This window comes from Ceratotherium simum, chromosome 16 (assembly GCF_057802395.1).
Source record: "Ceratotherium simum simum isolate JZ-2026a chromosome 16, ASM5780239v1, whole genome shotgun sequence".
NCBI classification, from domain to species: Eukaryota; Metazoa; Chordata; class Mammalia; order Perissodactyla; family Rhinocerotidae; genus Ceratotherium; species Ceratotherium simum.
Genome location: NC_141915.1, coordinates 18,248,018 through 18,264,201, shown reverse-complemented (window position 1 = coordinate 18,264,201; position 16,184 = coordinate 18,248,018). Strand labels below are relative to the sequence as shown.

The following is a 16,184-nucleotide window of genomic DNA, read 5'->3' as shown; positions in this document are numbered from 1 at the left end:
GGCTGTAGTTTGCTGGTCCCTATTGTGTAGTTATTTCCATTGGAGACAAGAGGTTCCGAGTCTTATATCACCTAATTAGATTCTAGATTTTTCTAAAGAAAAATATGGTTATTTAGGCATTATCCAAATAGCTTATGATAGCATTGTCTTCATAATACCATCATTGGTTACTGTGCCTTCCTTTTTCAGAGATGTTTACTTCCAAGATACAAGAGACAACAATTGTGTATCCCACAAAAGAGTAGTCTTCCTCTCATACTTCCTCCTTGCCATAGGTATGAATAGAGAGCTCACAGTAGGATATATCTGTTTTCTTTCAGCTGCGTTTGGATGAAGCACAGGAAGCAGAGTGCCAGGTTTTGAAGATGCAGCTGCAGCAGGAACTGGAGCTGTTGAATGCGTATCAGAGCAAAATCAAGATGCAGGCTGAGGCACAACATGATCGAGAGCTTCGGGAGCTTGAACAGAGGGTCTCCCTCCGCAGGGCACTCTTAGAACAAAAGGTATGAGTAATAGAAGGAAGATAATTGTGCTAGTATTTGCTTTCATCAGAAGCACTTTATAAATATATTTTCATATTGATAGAGCTGGTATGAGATTGTTCGCACGATACCATATTTCCTTAATTCTAGTTTTGGTAGTGTTTTTCTTTTTCTTTAAAATTATTGATTCAATAATGAACCTTATAATTAATGAGTTCTAAAGGGAATATAAGTAATAATTGCTAGAGGAAGGATATGGGGTTATGTGAAGACAGCTGAATTGTGAGAGAATAGCTCTGGCTCCATGTTCCTCACTTTCTTTTGTGTGCCTAATAAGCTCAACCTAAGGAGATTGGAGAAAAACTTGAATAGTGAACAAAAAGAACTTTAGTAATTGCCTAGAAGAGGTAGGGAAATGGCTTAGGAATATGGACTTTACTCATATGTCTCGGGCCTGGAACTATACAAATTGATGGAAGATTACTAGGGGGTAGTATATAAAACCACTTCCACACAGGTGAAAAGTCAGGTTGAAAATGTTACTTCTAGATGTATCTTTATTTATTTTTTTTTACTTATTCTTTGACAGATATATTAGAGAATAGAACTAGAATCCCCATATTCATTTCCATTCTTTAAGGTACTAAAGCTCTGTGTGTGTGTGTTTTGGGGAAAGGGTGATGGGCAAAAGATTTTGAGAGATAAAGAGAGGAGAGGCATTTGTTGTGAGAAGTAGTAGAGTATCAGTTGTATCCGGCATTCAGAGCTGTGTTCCAGAATTCCTGAGCCATAAGTTCCCAACAGCTAGTATAGTCTTAGGTCTATTGGACCATTATAAGTTAATACTTGCTTAATATCTTACCTGTTAAAAGTTGTCATTGTTTCTGGACTATTGGCCCATAGATTTTTCTCTATTTCCTGCAGTTTTTGTGATGAAAATAGAATGTCTTATTCAATTAGGAAATATATTTTTTAAAAGCCCACCTAAATAAGATGTTACTGTTTCTCTGACACAGCTTTCTTTATTACTGGCTTCTTTGAGAGATACCTGCATCTAAAAATTACCTCAATTATGTTTCTCATTCAAGGTGGGAAAGATAGAAACACATAAAATTTGAGAAAAATCTAGTTTGCCCCATGTACACATTTCATGTCTGATTCCAACTTTCATATTTAAAATTCAATCTAAAGTTCTATCTCTTATGCTTTAAAATTATCACTAAAAAGAAAACTCCCTATAGTATTTCAGAAATAGTGGTGTGAGAGAAATATTGGTACTGTTAAAGTATGTTTGTATTTCTAGCTCCACCTAGTGGTTTAGAGTTAAACAGGGCTAATGAGTATCTTAGGTAACGTCTTGTTTCAGTATAGTCATGTGTTGCTTAATAATGGGGATACATTCTGAGAAATGCATCCTTAGGCAATTTTGTCATTGTTTGAACATCATAGAGTGTACTTACACAAACCTAGATGGTGTAGCTTACTACCTAGGCTACATGGTACTGATCTTATGGGACCACCATTGTATATGTGGTCCATTGTTGACTGAAACGTCGTTATGTGGCACATAACTGTATATGAACCAAAGCCTGCATGCTCTATAAAGTCTAGTAAAATGTGAACATAAAACTGGTACCCATGGCACTCTCATATATTGTTAATGCAATTTGGAAGTACATATTGAGCTTTGGAAATGTTAAGTATTTAAGACTTTGAGAATTTATTGTAAGGAAAAGAAATTCAAAATATAGAAAAAAACAATATGCATAAATAAGGTAATTATAGCATATTTTATGATGGTTTAAAACACCTAACCATCTAAAATAGAGATATAATTAAGTAATTATGGCCAAGCCACTTAAAATCTTATTCAGCCATTTAAATGACGGCTACAAAGACAGTATTAATATGGAAAAATGTTTATGATGTGTTGAATAAAATAAAAAATACAAATCACATTTAAAGTGAATTGAAGTAATACTAGTAGTGGCAATATTAATATAGTAGATTGGTTCGTTTTTCTATTTTACTTTTTTTAATGTGGTGGTTTATATTACTTTGATAATGGAAAATGCATAAGATCATTTAGTATTAAAAATAATAAAAGAACAGGGCCGGCGCCGTGGCTTGGCGGTTAAGTGCGCACGCTCCGCTACTGGCGGCCCGGGTTTGGATCCCGGACACACACCAACACACCGCTTCTCCGGCCATGCTGAGGCCGCGTTCCACATACAGCAACTAGAAGGATATGCAGCTATGACATACAACTATCCACTGGGGCTTTGTGGGAAAAATAAATAAATAACATTATTTAAAAAAAATAATAATAAAAGAACAATAGGATGATAAATCTATATAGTGCTTTGAGTTACTACTTGATTTTTAAGGCTAATTTTTACATTTCAATTGAAGTACGTGACTGTAAAGCAGTTTGGTGTCAGTTGACAACTACCAAAGCCATGTATCCTCTCTGTAAAAACTTTGAAAGATCATAATAGCTATATTTTCTGCACTTTGTGCTTACTGGTTGTATAGATAAGAAATAGTCATGTGAAAATAAATAGAGGTGGAACCACAGTGAATATTAGTTGTCTCTAGATGAATAATGCTATTTGAAGATTGGTTTAAGCCTCCAAATGAACCAAGAGTTGTTTCTTTAGGTTGAGACACCAACAAAGTAAGCCTCACTTGACTCACATGAGGTCTTATTAAACTTTTCTTATACCTCATTTACATTAAAATTTCAGCAAGGGGCCAGCCCCATGGGATAGTGGTTGATTTCAGCACACTCTACTTCCACAGCCTGGGTTCGCGGGTTCTTATCTCGGGCGCAGACTTATACCACTTGTCAGCCATGCTGAGGCAGTGACCCACATATAAAGTGGAGGAAGATTGGCACAGATGTTAGTTCAGGGCCAATCTTCCTCAGCAAAAAAAAAAAAAAAAATTTCAGCAAGATGACAACATAACTATAAATGTTAAAATTCCATGTAAATTTTATACATGCATGAAAAGTGGCAGTATTTCCAAAGTATAAATGGGCTTTCTTTGTTTTATCATTTCATTTAATTTTCTCTCAATATTTCACTTAATATCAACAACATGGTTGGTAGTTTTTAAAAAAGAATTGACAGTTGGAACGTCTTACAAGACCTTTCTTTGTGGAACTGAAAATATTCACACAAAAATATTACATTTGATTTCAAAGAAGATAGGTTGGGAGAGCCTCTCAAAAGTCTTAATTATGGTAACTCTTATGTACTTAGTGAAACCACCTTTCTAATTTGCAGTAATAAATAACATGTTTTAAAAGAAATGAGGATTAATGTAACCTATCACAAATCTTAGTTTTTATTTTTATTTAATTGAAAAATGTTCTGAATTTCTTAAATCACAAAGCTAATCAGCAAACAAAATTGAAGTAATGCTTACTGGATAAAACGTTGATAAGCATTAATGTGTTTAATATTTTTATCATGAGTTTCCTTCAGTTAATATGCAAGGCATTCAGATCATTTTTATGCTCAGCACATTCCCATCATTTATTAGATCCCTCAAATTAAAGTAATCGCTTTTAGGGGCCGGCCCTGTGGCATAGTGGTTAAGTGCGCATGCTCCGCTGCTGGCAGCCGGGGGTTCAGATCTCGGGCGCGCACCAATGCACCACTTGTCAAGTCGTGCTGTGGCGGCGTCCCACGTAAAGTGGAGGAAGATGGGCACCGACGTTAGCCCGGGGCCAGTCTTCCTCAGCATAAAGAGGAAGATTGGCAGATGTTAGCTCAGGGCTGATCTTCCTCACAAAAAATAAAATAAAATAAACAATAAAATAATCGCTTTTAGTATATGGATTTTTGAAATTTTAACTATTAAATATTTAAAAGAAAAAATTAGAAGTTCTTTGAACTTTAGAGCTATGTAAATTTAATTTTTATATGAATTGGGTATTTTAGATATAGCTATTAAAAGATTAGAAAATTATTTTACAAAAACACAATCATTGTTTTAAAACTTGGAAAATATAGAAAAACATAAATAGAAATTAAAATGTCTTTAATCCCACCACTCAGAAATCACCACAGTTAACAGTTTGATGTCTTTCCCTCAGAAGAAGCATCCATGTCTAAGTTCTCCTTCAGTCTTCGTATGAAATGGCTTCTCTAAACCTTTGTAACACCTTAGTACTTAGAACCTTCAATAATTTTCAAACTCTTCTTACTGGAGTCCATTCTGGCCTATTTGTAATTCCCCGAACACTTCTTATTTTATCATTTTTTCATGCTTTTGCACATGTTCCCTCTGCTGAAAGTATCTTTCCTTCCCCTTGTCTTCCTGGTAAACTTGTATTCTTCCTTCAGAATCCAGTCTCTACCACCTCTTCTGAGAAGACTTCTTTGCCCTAATCTCCCTCTCCTATAGAGGGAATCACTCCATCCCTTTGTATTTCTGCTATACCTTATAAATCTTTTATAGCGTCTTATCACATTTTGCTGCAATTTTTTATTTGCATGTTTCACATGCTAAACTGTGTATTTTTTTAAAGGCCATGTTAAAAACTTGATACATAAAAACTAAACATATTTGTTGAGCTCAGTTTCTGCAGAGAGCAATGACAATTGGCTTAAGTCCTCAGATCTTGAAACCTGATTATTTTAATGCTCCTTTACAAGTTCTCTTTATTTCCTACTTTTTAAAAACTTTTTATCATGGAAACTTTCAAACATACACAAAATAGGAAGAATTAGTACAATGAAATCCCCAAGTACTCATCACCCAACTTCAATAGTTATCAATATTTTGCTGATTTTTTCTATTGATTCCCCCACTCCACACACACAGCTTTTGGGGGGAGCAGGATGTGGGGGAGAGTGTTTGGAGTATTTTAAAGCAAATCCCAGTATAGCATCATTTCACTCCTAAATATAGATAAGGACTTTTTGACTTTAACATAACCATAATTCCATCGTGATATCTAATAAAATTAATAACAAACGTTTAATATTATCTAATACTTAGTCCATGCCTAAATTTCCCCTTTTATCTCAAAAATGTCTTCCTTATAGAGTTAGTTCATTTGGATTGGGGCCCAAACAAGGTCCAGACATTACATTTGGTTAATTGTCTTTTAAGTCTTTTAGTCTGTAATAGGTCCTCCCCCCACCATCCTCTCTGCCCGCCCCTTTTTCTAAAACTGTGTATTGGATCATTTGCGCTGTAGGAAGTCTCACATTCTGGATTTGGCTGATTGCATCCTCATGGTGTCATTTAATGTATGCCTCTCTCCTTGACTTCATATTTCCTATAAACTGGTAATCAGATCTAGAGGCATGATTATATTTAGATTTAATTTTTTTTTATTTAAAAAAATTTTTGCAAGGAATTTTCATAAGGGTTACTGTGTACTTCCTTTTTCATCACATCAAGAGATATATAATGTCAAGTTGTCCTACTTTTAAGTGATATTAATATTGATCAGCAGGTTCAGGTATTGTCAATCTGATCATTCATTAAAAACTTCTCCATCAACTTTTGTTTTCATTGTCTACTGGCTTTATTATGTATTTTTTTACATTAAAAAAATTTATATACAGTCAACTATATTTATTTGTAATACCTTCCAGTTTTCCAAGACCGATTATGATGGCTACCCAACCACTAATTTCTAGGTACATAAAGTCTCCTAACTTATTAACGAAAACTTGATAGTTTTTGTTTGTTTTTCACTTAAGGCTTTGGTCCATTCAGAATATGGTATAAGATGGAGTTCCATTTTTATTTCCTTCCAGATGGTTGGCCAGTTGTGCCTGTGTTATTTCTTTAAAAATCATCTTTTTCCCATTGAATTAATTGCTGCTTTTGTCCTGCATTAAAAACTTACAAACTGAGATCTTCATTCTTTTTGTATTTCACTAATTGTCTATTCCTACACCAATACCATATTTATTTTATTAGAGTGACATTATGGTATGTCTGATGAGGCTAGTTTCCCCTCGCCCATTTTCTTTTTCATTCAACTTTTTACCTAGTGGATTTAGTAGCCATTGATGATGATTGCCTTGATTTCAATAGAGGTTATTACCTTTGCTTTTAAGATTTGATTTTACACATTTAAAAAATATAAATTATGTATGATTCCTATAGTACATCTCTTTGATTTTTAAATGTACATCCATAAAATAGCCAGAGTGAACTTTTTTATGATTCACTTCAAAGCTGAGTAGTTATTGCTTCCTTAGTTTATAGATTTTTAAAAATAAATCAGCTTTTTTTTTTGCTTCCCTCCCCCAACCCTCAACAGATTGAAGAAGAGATGTTGGCTTTGCAGAATGAACGCACAGAACGAATACGAAGCCTCCTGGAGCGTCAAGCCAGAGAAATTGAAGCTTTTGACTCTGAAAGCATGAGACTAGGTTTTAGTAACATGGTCCTTTCTAATCTCTCCCCTGAGGCATTCAGCCACAGCTACCCGGGAGCTTCTGGTTGGTCTCACAATCCCACTGGGGGTCCAGGACCTCACTGGGGTCATCCCATGGGTGGCCCACCACAAGCTTGGGGCCATCCAATGCAAGGTGGACCCCAGCCATGGGGTCACCCCTCAGGGCCAATGCAAGGGGTACCTCGAGGTAGCAGTATGGGAGTCCGCAATAGCCCTCAGGCTCTGAGGCGGACAGCTTCTGGGGGACGGACGGAGCAGGGCATGAGCAGAAGCACGAGTGTCACTTCACAAATATCCAATGGGTCACACATGTCTTATACATAACTTAATAATTGAGAGTGGCAATTCCGCTGGAGCTGTCTGCCAAAAGAAACTGCCTACAGACATCGTCACAGCAGCCTCCTCACTTGGGTACTACAGTGTGGAAGCTGAGTGCATATGGTATATTTTATTCATTTTTGTAAAGCGTTCTGTTTTGTGTTTACTAATTGGGATGTCATAGTATTTGGCTGCCGGGTTTTGTTTTGTTTTTTAAACTTTTGGAAGAAGTTTGAAAAGGGGAATTTGTATTTATGTGTGCGTGTGTGTCTAAGTAAGTACACACACACGCACACATATATATCATGCATATAGTAAAAAGAAGTTAGCTAGATGGGGGTATTTTCTGAAGACTGCAAAAAAAGAATGCAGCAAAGTGGCTTGAGTCATCACTTTTGGGCAACTATATCCTAAGAAGTTTGTGAAAAGATCTAAAGCCTTTCTCCATACCCCCTAATTCTTATGAGCCGCTCACAGCAGGCAGCATATGCTGAAACAAGTTATTATGGAAACACATCTGTATCCCCTCACCAATGTATTTTCTTTATTAAATTGCTCTGACTTCTCAGCCTCATTTGGAGTAAAAAAAGAAAGCAGAAATCTATGAACACTAAAGGGTTACATTGACTTTTTCAGAAAGTAGAAAACAACTTAGTTCTTTTTCTGAATGCTGCATAGGTTTGTCAGTGATTTTTTTTTTTTTTTCCATTCAATTGTGCCTTCTTTGTGGCATGGTGAGATGGAGGTGCTTAAGGAGATCACAAGTTGTGTGGGATTTGCATCAGCGAACCTGTGAGCCTTCAAAGGGAAGACCAGAGGGTAAGAGAGGCCCCTGAAAGTTCGTATGATGGATATGTTCAGCAGCAGAGTGAGGAGATGAAGCCTATATATTCTGACATTTTGTTGCTTATACTGTGATATCTCATCCTAGCTAAGCTCTATAACCTCTATAACTCCCAAGATCCCAAACAGTACTTTTACTTTGTTTGTACAAAAACAAAGACATATAGCCAATACAAATCAAATGCCAGAGGTATTTGAATGATGCCATATTTGCAAATTGCCATCTGTTGGAATTCTCATCACACTACATAGACATAATTTGATTACCCCCTTTTGGCTTATGGGATTCCCTGTTTACAAGTAGAATAGCCAGTTATTTTAGTGTTTAGTTGCCATAGTGAACCAGGAGTCACTGAGCCAATGACTTTACCAGCTGCTGACTAATCCTCATCACCACTGTAGATTATGCTGCATGTGCAGGGCCTCTTTTCTTTTTTTTAATTGCTGTTTTTGTTGCTGCAGTACTTTACAAACATCTAGTTCCTTTGAGACTTAGTGACCATTGGCATCATGTTAACATCACACAATAGGAAACACCACTTCCAGAAGTCTCTAGCCTCAGTGCTAAAGTACTACTGAAAAGGAACTAGCAAGTTTGGCAAATTAAGAAAAAAAAAAAAAGTAAAGTAAGTTATAGTGGTCAGGGAATCTCTTGACAAAAGCTAACTTTTTTTTTTCCCAGAGAGGGGCATGTTTTGTTTTGTTTTGTTTTGCAATGAAGGATCAACCCAATGCTGAAAGTCAGATGTTATTTGGTATTCCACTGCCAGTGTGGAAATTCAGTTGAAGGTGGGTAGGGAGCTGTGTGTATGACTTGAAGAAAGAAAATGTCCTTTTCCAGTGACAGATCAGAGTTTCTTACAAGTTATTTTCCTGCCCCCTCCCCAATTGTCTTGAAGAACCCTTGCTGCTAACTCTGGATCCTGCTTTTCATATAGTTAGAGGGCTCCAAGGCAGAAGTCTCTAAGTCTCTCTCAATGATACTCTTCACCTAGACCAGACTAATGACCAAACAGTAATCTATCACTGTTGAAATCTTGGTTTTCTCAACCAAATTTAAGTCTTCCCCAGGTATGTCAGTCCAGTCTCCATGAATCCTCCCCATTAGGAGTTTCTGGCATTCATTTAAAGGTAACTGGAAGAAAAATTAATATTTTAACGTAAATACTTTTAAAACCAAGATCACAATAGAATTCACACAGTTTTAGGCGGTGGTTCAGGTGGCACTCTGATACATTGTCCTCTTGGCCATGCTCAAGATCACTAGTTTTTAGGTGAACATGACATGTACGTATAATATCTAATAAAAGGGGCTTTTAATTTTCTCAATATCTTTTTTGCACTCCATATTATACAAATTGAAAAAATGAATTTATACAGTATTTCAAACAAATTAATATATGTACCTATATGGAAGAAAATGATAGAGAGCTTTAGAATTAATAAAATGTCCAAAAATATAATGGAATTTGATAACTTTAAAAATTTTTTATTAGATCTGGCCCCTCTGTGCTACTGGAGGAGTAGATTAGGGAAGCAGATCAGTTTTGCATACAAGACTCCTTAAAATGTAAAATACTACCAATGGAACATGTTAAAGTCTACTTGTGGACTTAAATTAGTCAAATTGAGTTACCCAGTTCATGCAGATCATATGTACTTGTAAAATCATGATTGAATACTGACTCCAAATGTCTACCCAGTAGGGCTTTGTATCTGATTTAATTGTTGGCAATCAGTTTTACATGTAGGTCATGACTATACCTGGATTATTCCATTAAGTTAATTTTAATTAAAATATATATAGTTTGCAAAAATGATTCAATTAATTGGTTTGTGTGTGTTTGTAAGATCTAACTTCTGAGGAATCTCATACATGGTAGGAATCATCAAGAGTAAAGCTTGTAACCGGAAAATTTGAACGGTTTTTGGAGATCCTAAAGAAAGAAGCAGGCACTTTCTGAATCAGTGTGCAAATGTAAACATTTGATCAAATTAATACTACCTCCTCCCCAGTGTTGTTGTTCACTCAATATATATGTGTTTAAGAAAATAAAAGGTGTGAGAAATTTGTCCAGCACATCAGAAAGTCGTAAATGCTATATCTGGTATCCAGAGCTTGGCAGTAAAAAGTTTCTCGTGTTCACTGTCTCTCCCTTCTTTTAGTTAGCATTTTAAAAATGCAAAACCTCATACCTTGAAATATATTATTCCTAATTGGGTTCCCTTCCTTTTGCACATATTTTTTTCTCCCCTTATTAAAGTCAACTCTAACCCTAAATTATAGTATATGAAAGTATTTTCATTATATAGATAATGTTAGCTGGAAAATGTTTGTATTATTTTTATTCAGAGCTGCCATTCTTTTCAGTCATTTCTATGCCTAGGGATGAATAGTCCTGCAGTTGAAGCCACACCCACAGGTATAATATGCTTGGTACTCTAGGCCAAGGATTTATTGGTAAATTGAACTTTTTAGCATAATCATGATTTTCGGCTGCCTAGACATCAGCTAAACACCATTCAGTACACTAAAGAAATTGTCCTGGACACTCCATCCTACTCCCACCTATTTTTCCTCACCCCCTTTTCAAAAATCGAAAACTCTATGAGTGTCTTTTTCAGACCATAAGGCAGACTTTAGTAACTTTCTACTTCTGTAAGTACTAAATGTCTGGCATTTTAAACTTTTATAGAATACATTGTGTTGGACACTGGAATAATACTGTTTATTTTCACCTGTGAAAAATGACTTTATTGTACTTGAAACACCTCTTTTGCATTTCTCCATTCGTGCCATTCACTAGTGGAAATAAATTGTATTATACCATGATCTACTGGCTTTTTAAAACTGTGTTAAATATGCACATTTTTGGTATAGCTATTATCATTTGTATGTATATATTGTATATACATATGAGTGTCTATATGTGTGTATAGATAGATGGATGGATGTAACTCATACTGTACATTTCCATCAGGGCACTTAAGGTTCTGTTATTTTGTTTTGTTATTTCAGTCCTCAGTTAAGGCCAGAATGCATGTGTTTCTTAAGAATGAGTACTCTGGGTTGATATTTATGAGAAGGTGGTCATTAGATGCAATCTTTTCTTTTTTAGTCCCTTCTTAGCACTTGTGTGGGTGGAAAGAAAGTTAAGTAAAAGGTGGAACCATAAGTTGCAATGCAGTAAAATAGTGCTGGGGAAGGAGCCAGTTAGTGTTTCTGTGAGTTTGTGTCGTGATGCAATAAAAGATAAGTGATCTAGAGAGGAATGAACTGTGGAAAGTACTAACACTGGCGGTGATTCCTCTGCAATCTGATAAAAAGAACCAGTAAATCACACAGTCTTCATGGGCGCTCTGTACGTAATTCTTAGTAGTGATGCCTTTGATCCTCTTACTCTTTTTCTCCATTAATACTAATAATTATAAATTTTGCTAAGGACCAAAACAGCCAAGAAAGAAATTACTGCTGAAGCGTCTAAGGTTCTCCTAAACTATAAAATCAACAGGAAATGGCCACTGGGAGAGAAGGATATGGTATTGGCTGGGGCTTTCTCCCTTTAGCTGCCTCTTCTTGCTTGCTAATAGTGAGTTTGTGCACCTTCCACCACTTCTGAGCCACTGCTATTCAAGCAGAGATTTGGCCCAACACAGCAACCCTTTCCTAGGAGGTTTATATGGTCCTGCGTTTTGTTCCATGCTCACAATGTGAAGTGTCTAGTGTGTATTCAAGTCAGAAAATAATGTATTTAAGGTGTAAAGTGTGAATCTCCTATAATGATGGAAGAAGTTCTTGTTTCTTAGGTAGAAGACCGCCTTCTCTAAGGAACAAAGCCAAAACTTGGGCTGTCATCTTTGCGCTGCTTAGCAAGATACAGATAATTATTAAAGAGAAACAAATTCTCTATTTTGTTTTCCCTCGTCTAACATGATAGTGCCCCAAACCAGGTTGTAGCATTGCCTTTGAAAAGGCACTCACTCACTCTTAGTTGTTAAGAACTGGAAATTTCCCATCCTCAGATTCCTTAAAGGATAAAGAGTGTGCTGTACACTTAGCAGACTTGCCTCTTGTATGCAAGGACTACTGATTGAAGTCTATTTTGCTGTGTATCTGGTTATGTTGTCTGCACTTTTATGAAATCACTACAATAGGTCTACATTGGAAATGACCATTAATTTGTAAAGAAGTAGGTTTTATTAAACACTGTCTAGAAAAAAAAAGTGAAGCTGAGAACTCTTCCTTTATTGTGCATTTATATATTCTACTGAATTTTGGTAGCCCCTGTTAAAGTCACATTGACTAATGTTTCCTTCGTTTATATTCAGATTTCCAAAATTTCACTCATACAAAGGAAGAGAACCCATTTGGCCTAATGGTAGTCTTCAGATCATAAGAAATACATAAATTAGTATGCACCTTATCTGCCTGTTGTGGGTTTCTTAAACTTGCACTTCCCTCCCACCCACCCAAAAATAGATATCCTTTAAAGAAAATAAAGGCAGAGAATTAAAACTGGGGAGCCATTTACTATGTCACCATCACTGTTAACTGTTTCCCAGCAATCCTGACTTTTTGAAGTTTCAGAGATTTGTATGTGAGAGTGTGTGTGTGTGTGTCTGTTTTGTTTTTAAATATACACGAGATTCTTCTTTAGATAGAGAAAAAGGTTAATCCTCTCTGAAACAGGATGCCCACTGGATATACTAATCTGGACATCTGTAGGTAGTTTGCCATGAAAAAGTAGAGAGAAGATGAGACTTCTGAATGAATGAAAAGGGTATCTTGATGCTCAAGAATTCCCCCCAAAGTACGGGTAATTCAACCTGCACAGTTTCCTTTTCGCTCATAGTTTTTAGCAATTGTGAGTGAAAAATCATGTAATTATCTGTAAATATGTAGCTAACAAATTGACCTAGTTTCTGTATTTTTTTGTTTTTGTACTAAAGTTTATAAGTCTGTGCCAGCTAGAGAGGAGTTGCTGTCATTGCCGGTTGTGGTCCTAGCATCTAACCCTGAAACCATCCTAGGTAACATTTTTAGAATTAATGCTTAAATGTTGTTAAACAGGGGGAAATGAAGCTTAATCATTGGTCAGGTTTAAAATCCTTTGAAGTCATTTTATATAATATAATGATTACATGTCCTCCATCATGATTGAGGTAGGGAGCCTCCCTCCCCCCAGTGGCCATGTTTACAGAAGTGTGTTTTGTTTATAAAGTGCAAGAGTTTTAATGTTTATGTAAATTATGCAGGTGATAACATTATGGCTTGGAACTGTTTATTGGGCTCTCTAGCTGAATTTTCAAATGAAATGAATTATGCTTATTGTTGGCACATTGATCCCATTTTTGGAGCATTTTTCCTATTTCCAGAATTACATATATTCCTTTGTCATTATCCCCACTTAACCTTTGTCTGATATGCCTTGTAGACTAAGGTATTAAAGGCTGGTGAACATAGACGAGGGAAATGCATTTTTTAAAATCCATGAACCCTCATTTGTATGCTTTCAGTACTCATGTTATATGTTTCTATGGCAACTCTGAGGTCAGTGGAGTTTAGAAATGAGATACCAGTGTTAATGAAAAGTGTGTACTCTTTGCTTTTGCATGGCTTGGCTTAGCAAAAAGGTATATTAGGGCCACTTGAAAGCATGAAGACCAGTTGTATGGGAACAGGTTTCTCTCAGTGGCACATTTTGCTTTTTCTGTGCCCTCAAATACATTTTGCCTCAGCATGAACATTATTGTTACTATAAATTGCACATGGTCATGGAGTGAATTGTGTGATTAAAAAAGATGTAACTGCTTAATGTTTGCGGATTCTGGCTGGTCCATGTGACTATTTGGCACATATCAAATAAACCGGGGCGGGGGGTGGGGGGACGGTATTGGAACCCTTCTAAACCCTTTTTTTCCATAGACAAGTATATTTAGTTTATTAAGATGTTGGCTACCCCTGGTCTGTTGCCAGGCAGCTCTTTTGTGGTGCCCATTCCAAATGTGCTTCCTTGCATTTCATAATATCAAAGAAACCACCACCCCTTCTCCCCAACAGCATTTTATGTTATACCTTGTATTCCACATTAATGGGAATTGTGCCTACTTGGAGTGCCCCTCCAATTAATTACATACACGTGTCCTAAAATAATCCAAGCCAGAAGTACCAGGTGGGAAAATTGAAAAAAAAAAAAAAAGTCCACTTGAGGCCAGTAATTTATCTGACAAGGTATTTTACCACATTATCTTGACACTTGATACATGAGCCTATTAGGAGTTGCAGGAGGTTTCACAGGGCAAAATTCAAGTGGAGAGGGATATGTGGGGTTTCTATTAGGAAATAATTTTGTTCTTAGTTTACCTTCCTTTTATGCTCCTCTGCTAGGTTAGAATAGATTAATTCTCCAAATTTGTTTTATTTTGTTTTTTATCTTTTAGGGAAATTTTTACAAAAGCGATGGTCTGATGTAAATAACATTTTAAAGTATAGTGCACATAACTTCCCCAGACTATTACAACCTGATAATTTGTAAATGCTTTAGAGTTTTTTAAATTAACACTTGTGTTGCTAAATCCTATTTATGTAAGTCTGCTAAAATTTTTAACCCATTTAAAACTTAAGACAGACATTTAAATAATGGATGGGTTACTCTGAGCAATTTAGCTTTCAGAACCTCCTTGTTTTAGCATATGAAAAAGATAGCCTAATGCGCATTAATGAGGTTGGAGAGACTATGAGAAATATGTATAGTGTATATTTTAAAACAGCTTTGCTTGTATTGTGAAGATTTAAAAACAAACTTGAGATTTTTAACGTAACTATTAACACAGTTTTAACATAAGTTATCCCACTGGGTTTAAGAGCATCTTGAATGTATAATCCTTTTTGTAACCCAGGTTGGTTTCTGCTTTTACCAGTCATCCAAACATTATTTATGTTTTTAGTTTTATATACTCATTTCCCTTTGTTTTCCTCAACCAGCATGATTTTTTTGCACATGTATTGTAGAAATTTTTAAACAGAAAAGTTAATACATCATTTTCTCCACTTCTCTCTTCCTTTCTATTAACCCCTTACCTTAAAGGCCATATCGCTCCATTTGCATTATTTGTGCAAATGCCAGGGTTGGTTTTTATTTTTATTTTTGCTATTTACCTAAAAGAAGAAAAATGCTTCAGTCAATTGCTTTTTTATTTAAAAAAGAAAAAAGAAAAGAAAAAAAGCTGTAACCTTATCATTTCTGAGTAGACCATTGAGAGATGAATGCACACCTGTAATAGCCCAGGACCAGCTTTGGTGGCTAAAGGGAATATTTTAACTAAGCAAGAGGTTCTTTTCTAAAAGTGGTATATATTGTTCACAATCTCTTTCTGTTATTCCCACAAGTCAGGGGTCCAGATAAAATGAGGGTTATCAGCTAACTGATAGTTATCATTGAGGTTCATCAATGAATTTGTACATTTCTAGTTCCCTTTGGTGAAGGGAAAAATGACAATTTTGCAAGACCTAGATTTTGGCTTGGTTTCTTGCCTCCTTTTCGGCAGCCTTCATCTTCTCATCTCCCAAAGCCCTTGAGCCTGTAGGGTTTTCGTAGTGGACGAAGGACTTGTGGTCTTTTAAAACTAGGACTGATTTTTTGGTGAGAGATTATCATGTGCACAGTAACGTTCTACCACTTTACCGATGACTAAGTTTAAATATACACAGTCACAGTCCTCTCAATTTTCGGACCAAACAGATGCCCACAGTGGAGGCTTATCAAGGGTTGCAAGGGGGAAGAAGCCTCTCCCTCACTGTCAGCACCAGCTGGTAAAGGTGACTGTACAGATGTGCATTTTCCTTTTGGTAGAAATGGTCCGCAGCACTAACTGGTAAGGCTTATTGTACAGTATATTGTCAGTATTCTTCTGGTTCAACATACCTTATAGTTCATATATAACCTGTATTAATTGTATAGATTGTGCATTTAAAGCTGTTACCAAGTTGTCAGAACATAAGAGCGAAAACAAGGTCATATGTAATATTTTGTTTGTAAGTATCCTTTGTATCATAGCAAAGGAAATGTTTAAAAAAATCAACTGTAATAAAGTAATTTTAGTACACA

At 35.9% G+C, this 16,184-nt stretch overlaps 1 protein-coding gene across 2 annotated transcripts in view; it reads left to right on the top strand.

The window, feature by feature from the left end:
* The window catches only part of TAOK1 (TAO kinase 1), a 147,964-nt gene extending 131,780 nt beyond the window's left edge, over positions 1 to 16,184 (top strand). For both annotated transcript variants that reach the window (XM_004433351.3, XM_087440701.1), the window contains 2 exons: positions 321 to 503; positions 6,778 to 16,184. In XM_004433351.3, coding sequence (XP_004433408.1) covers positions 321 to 503; positions 6,778 to 7,239 — 645 coding nt within the window. In that variant the 3' untranslated portion in view covers positions 7,240 to 16,184. The remainder of the gene's footprint in view (positions 1 to 320; positions 504 to 6,777) is intronic.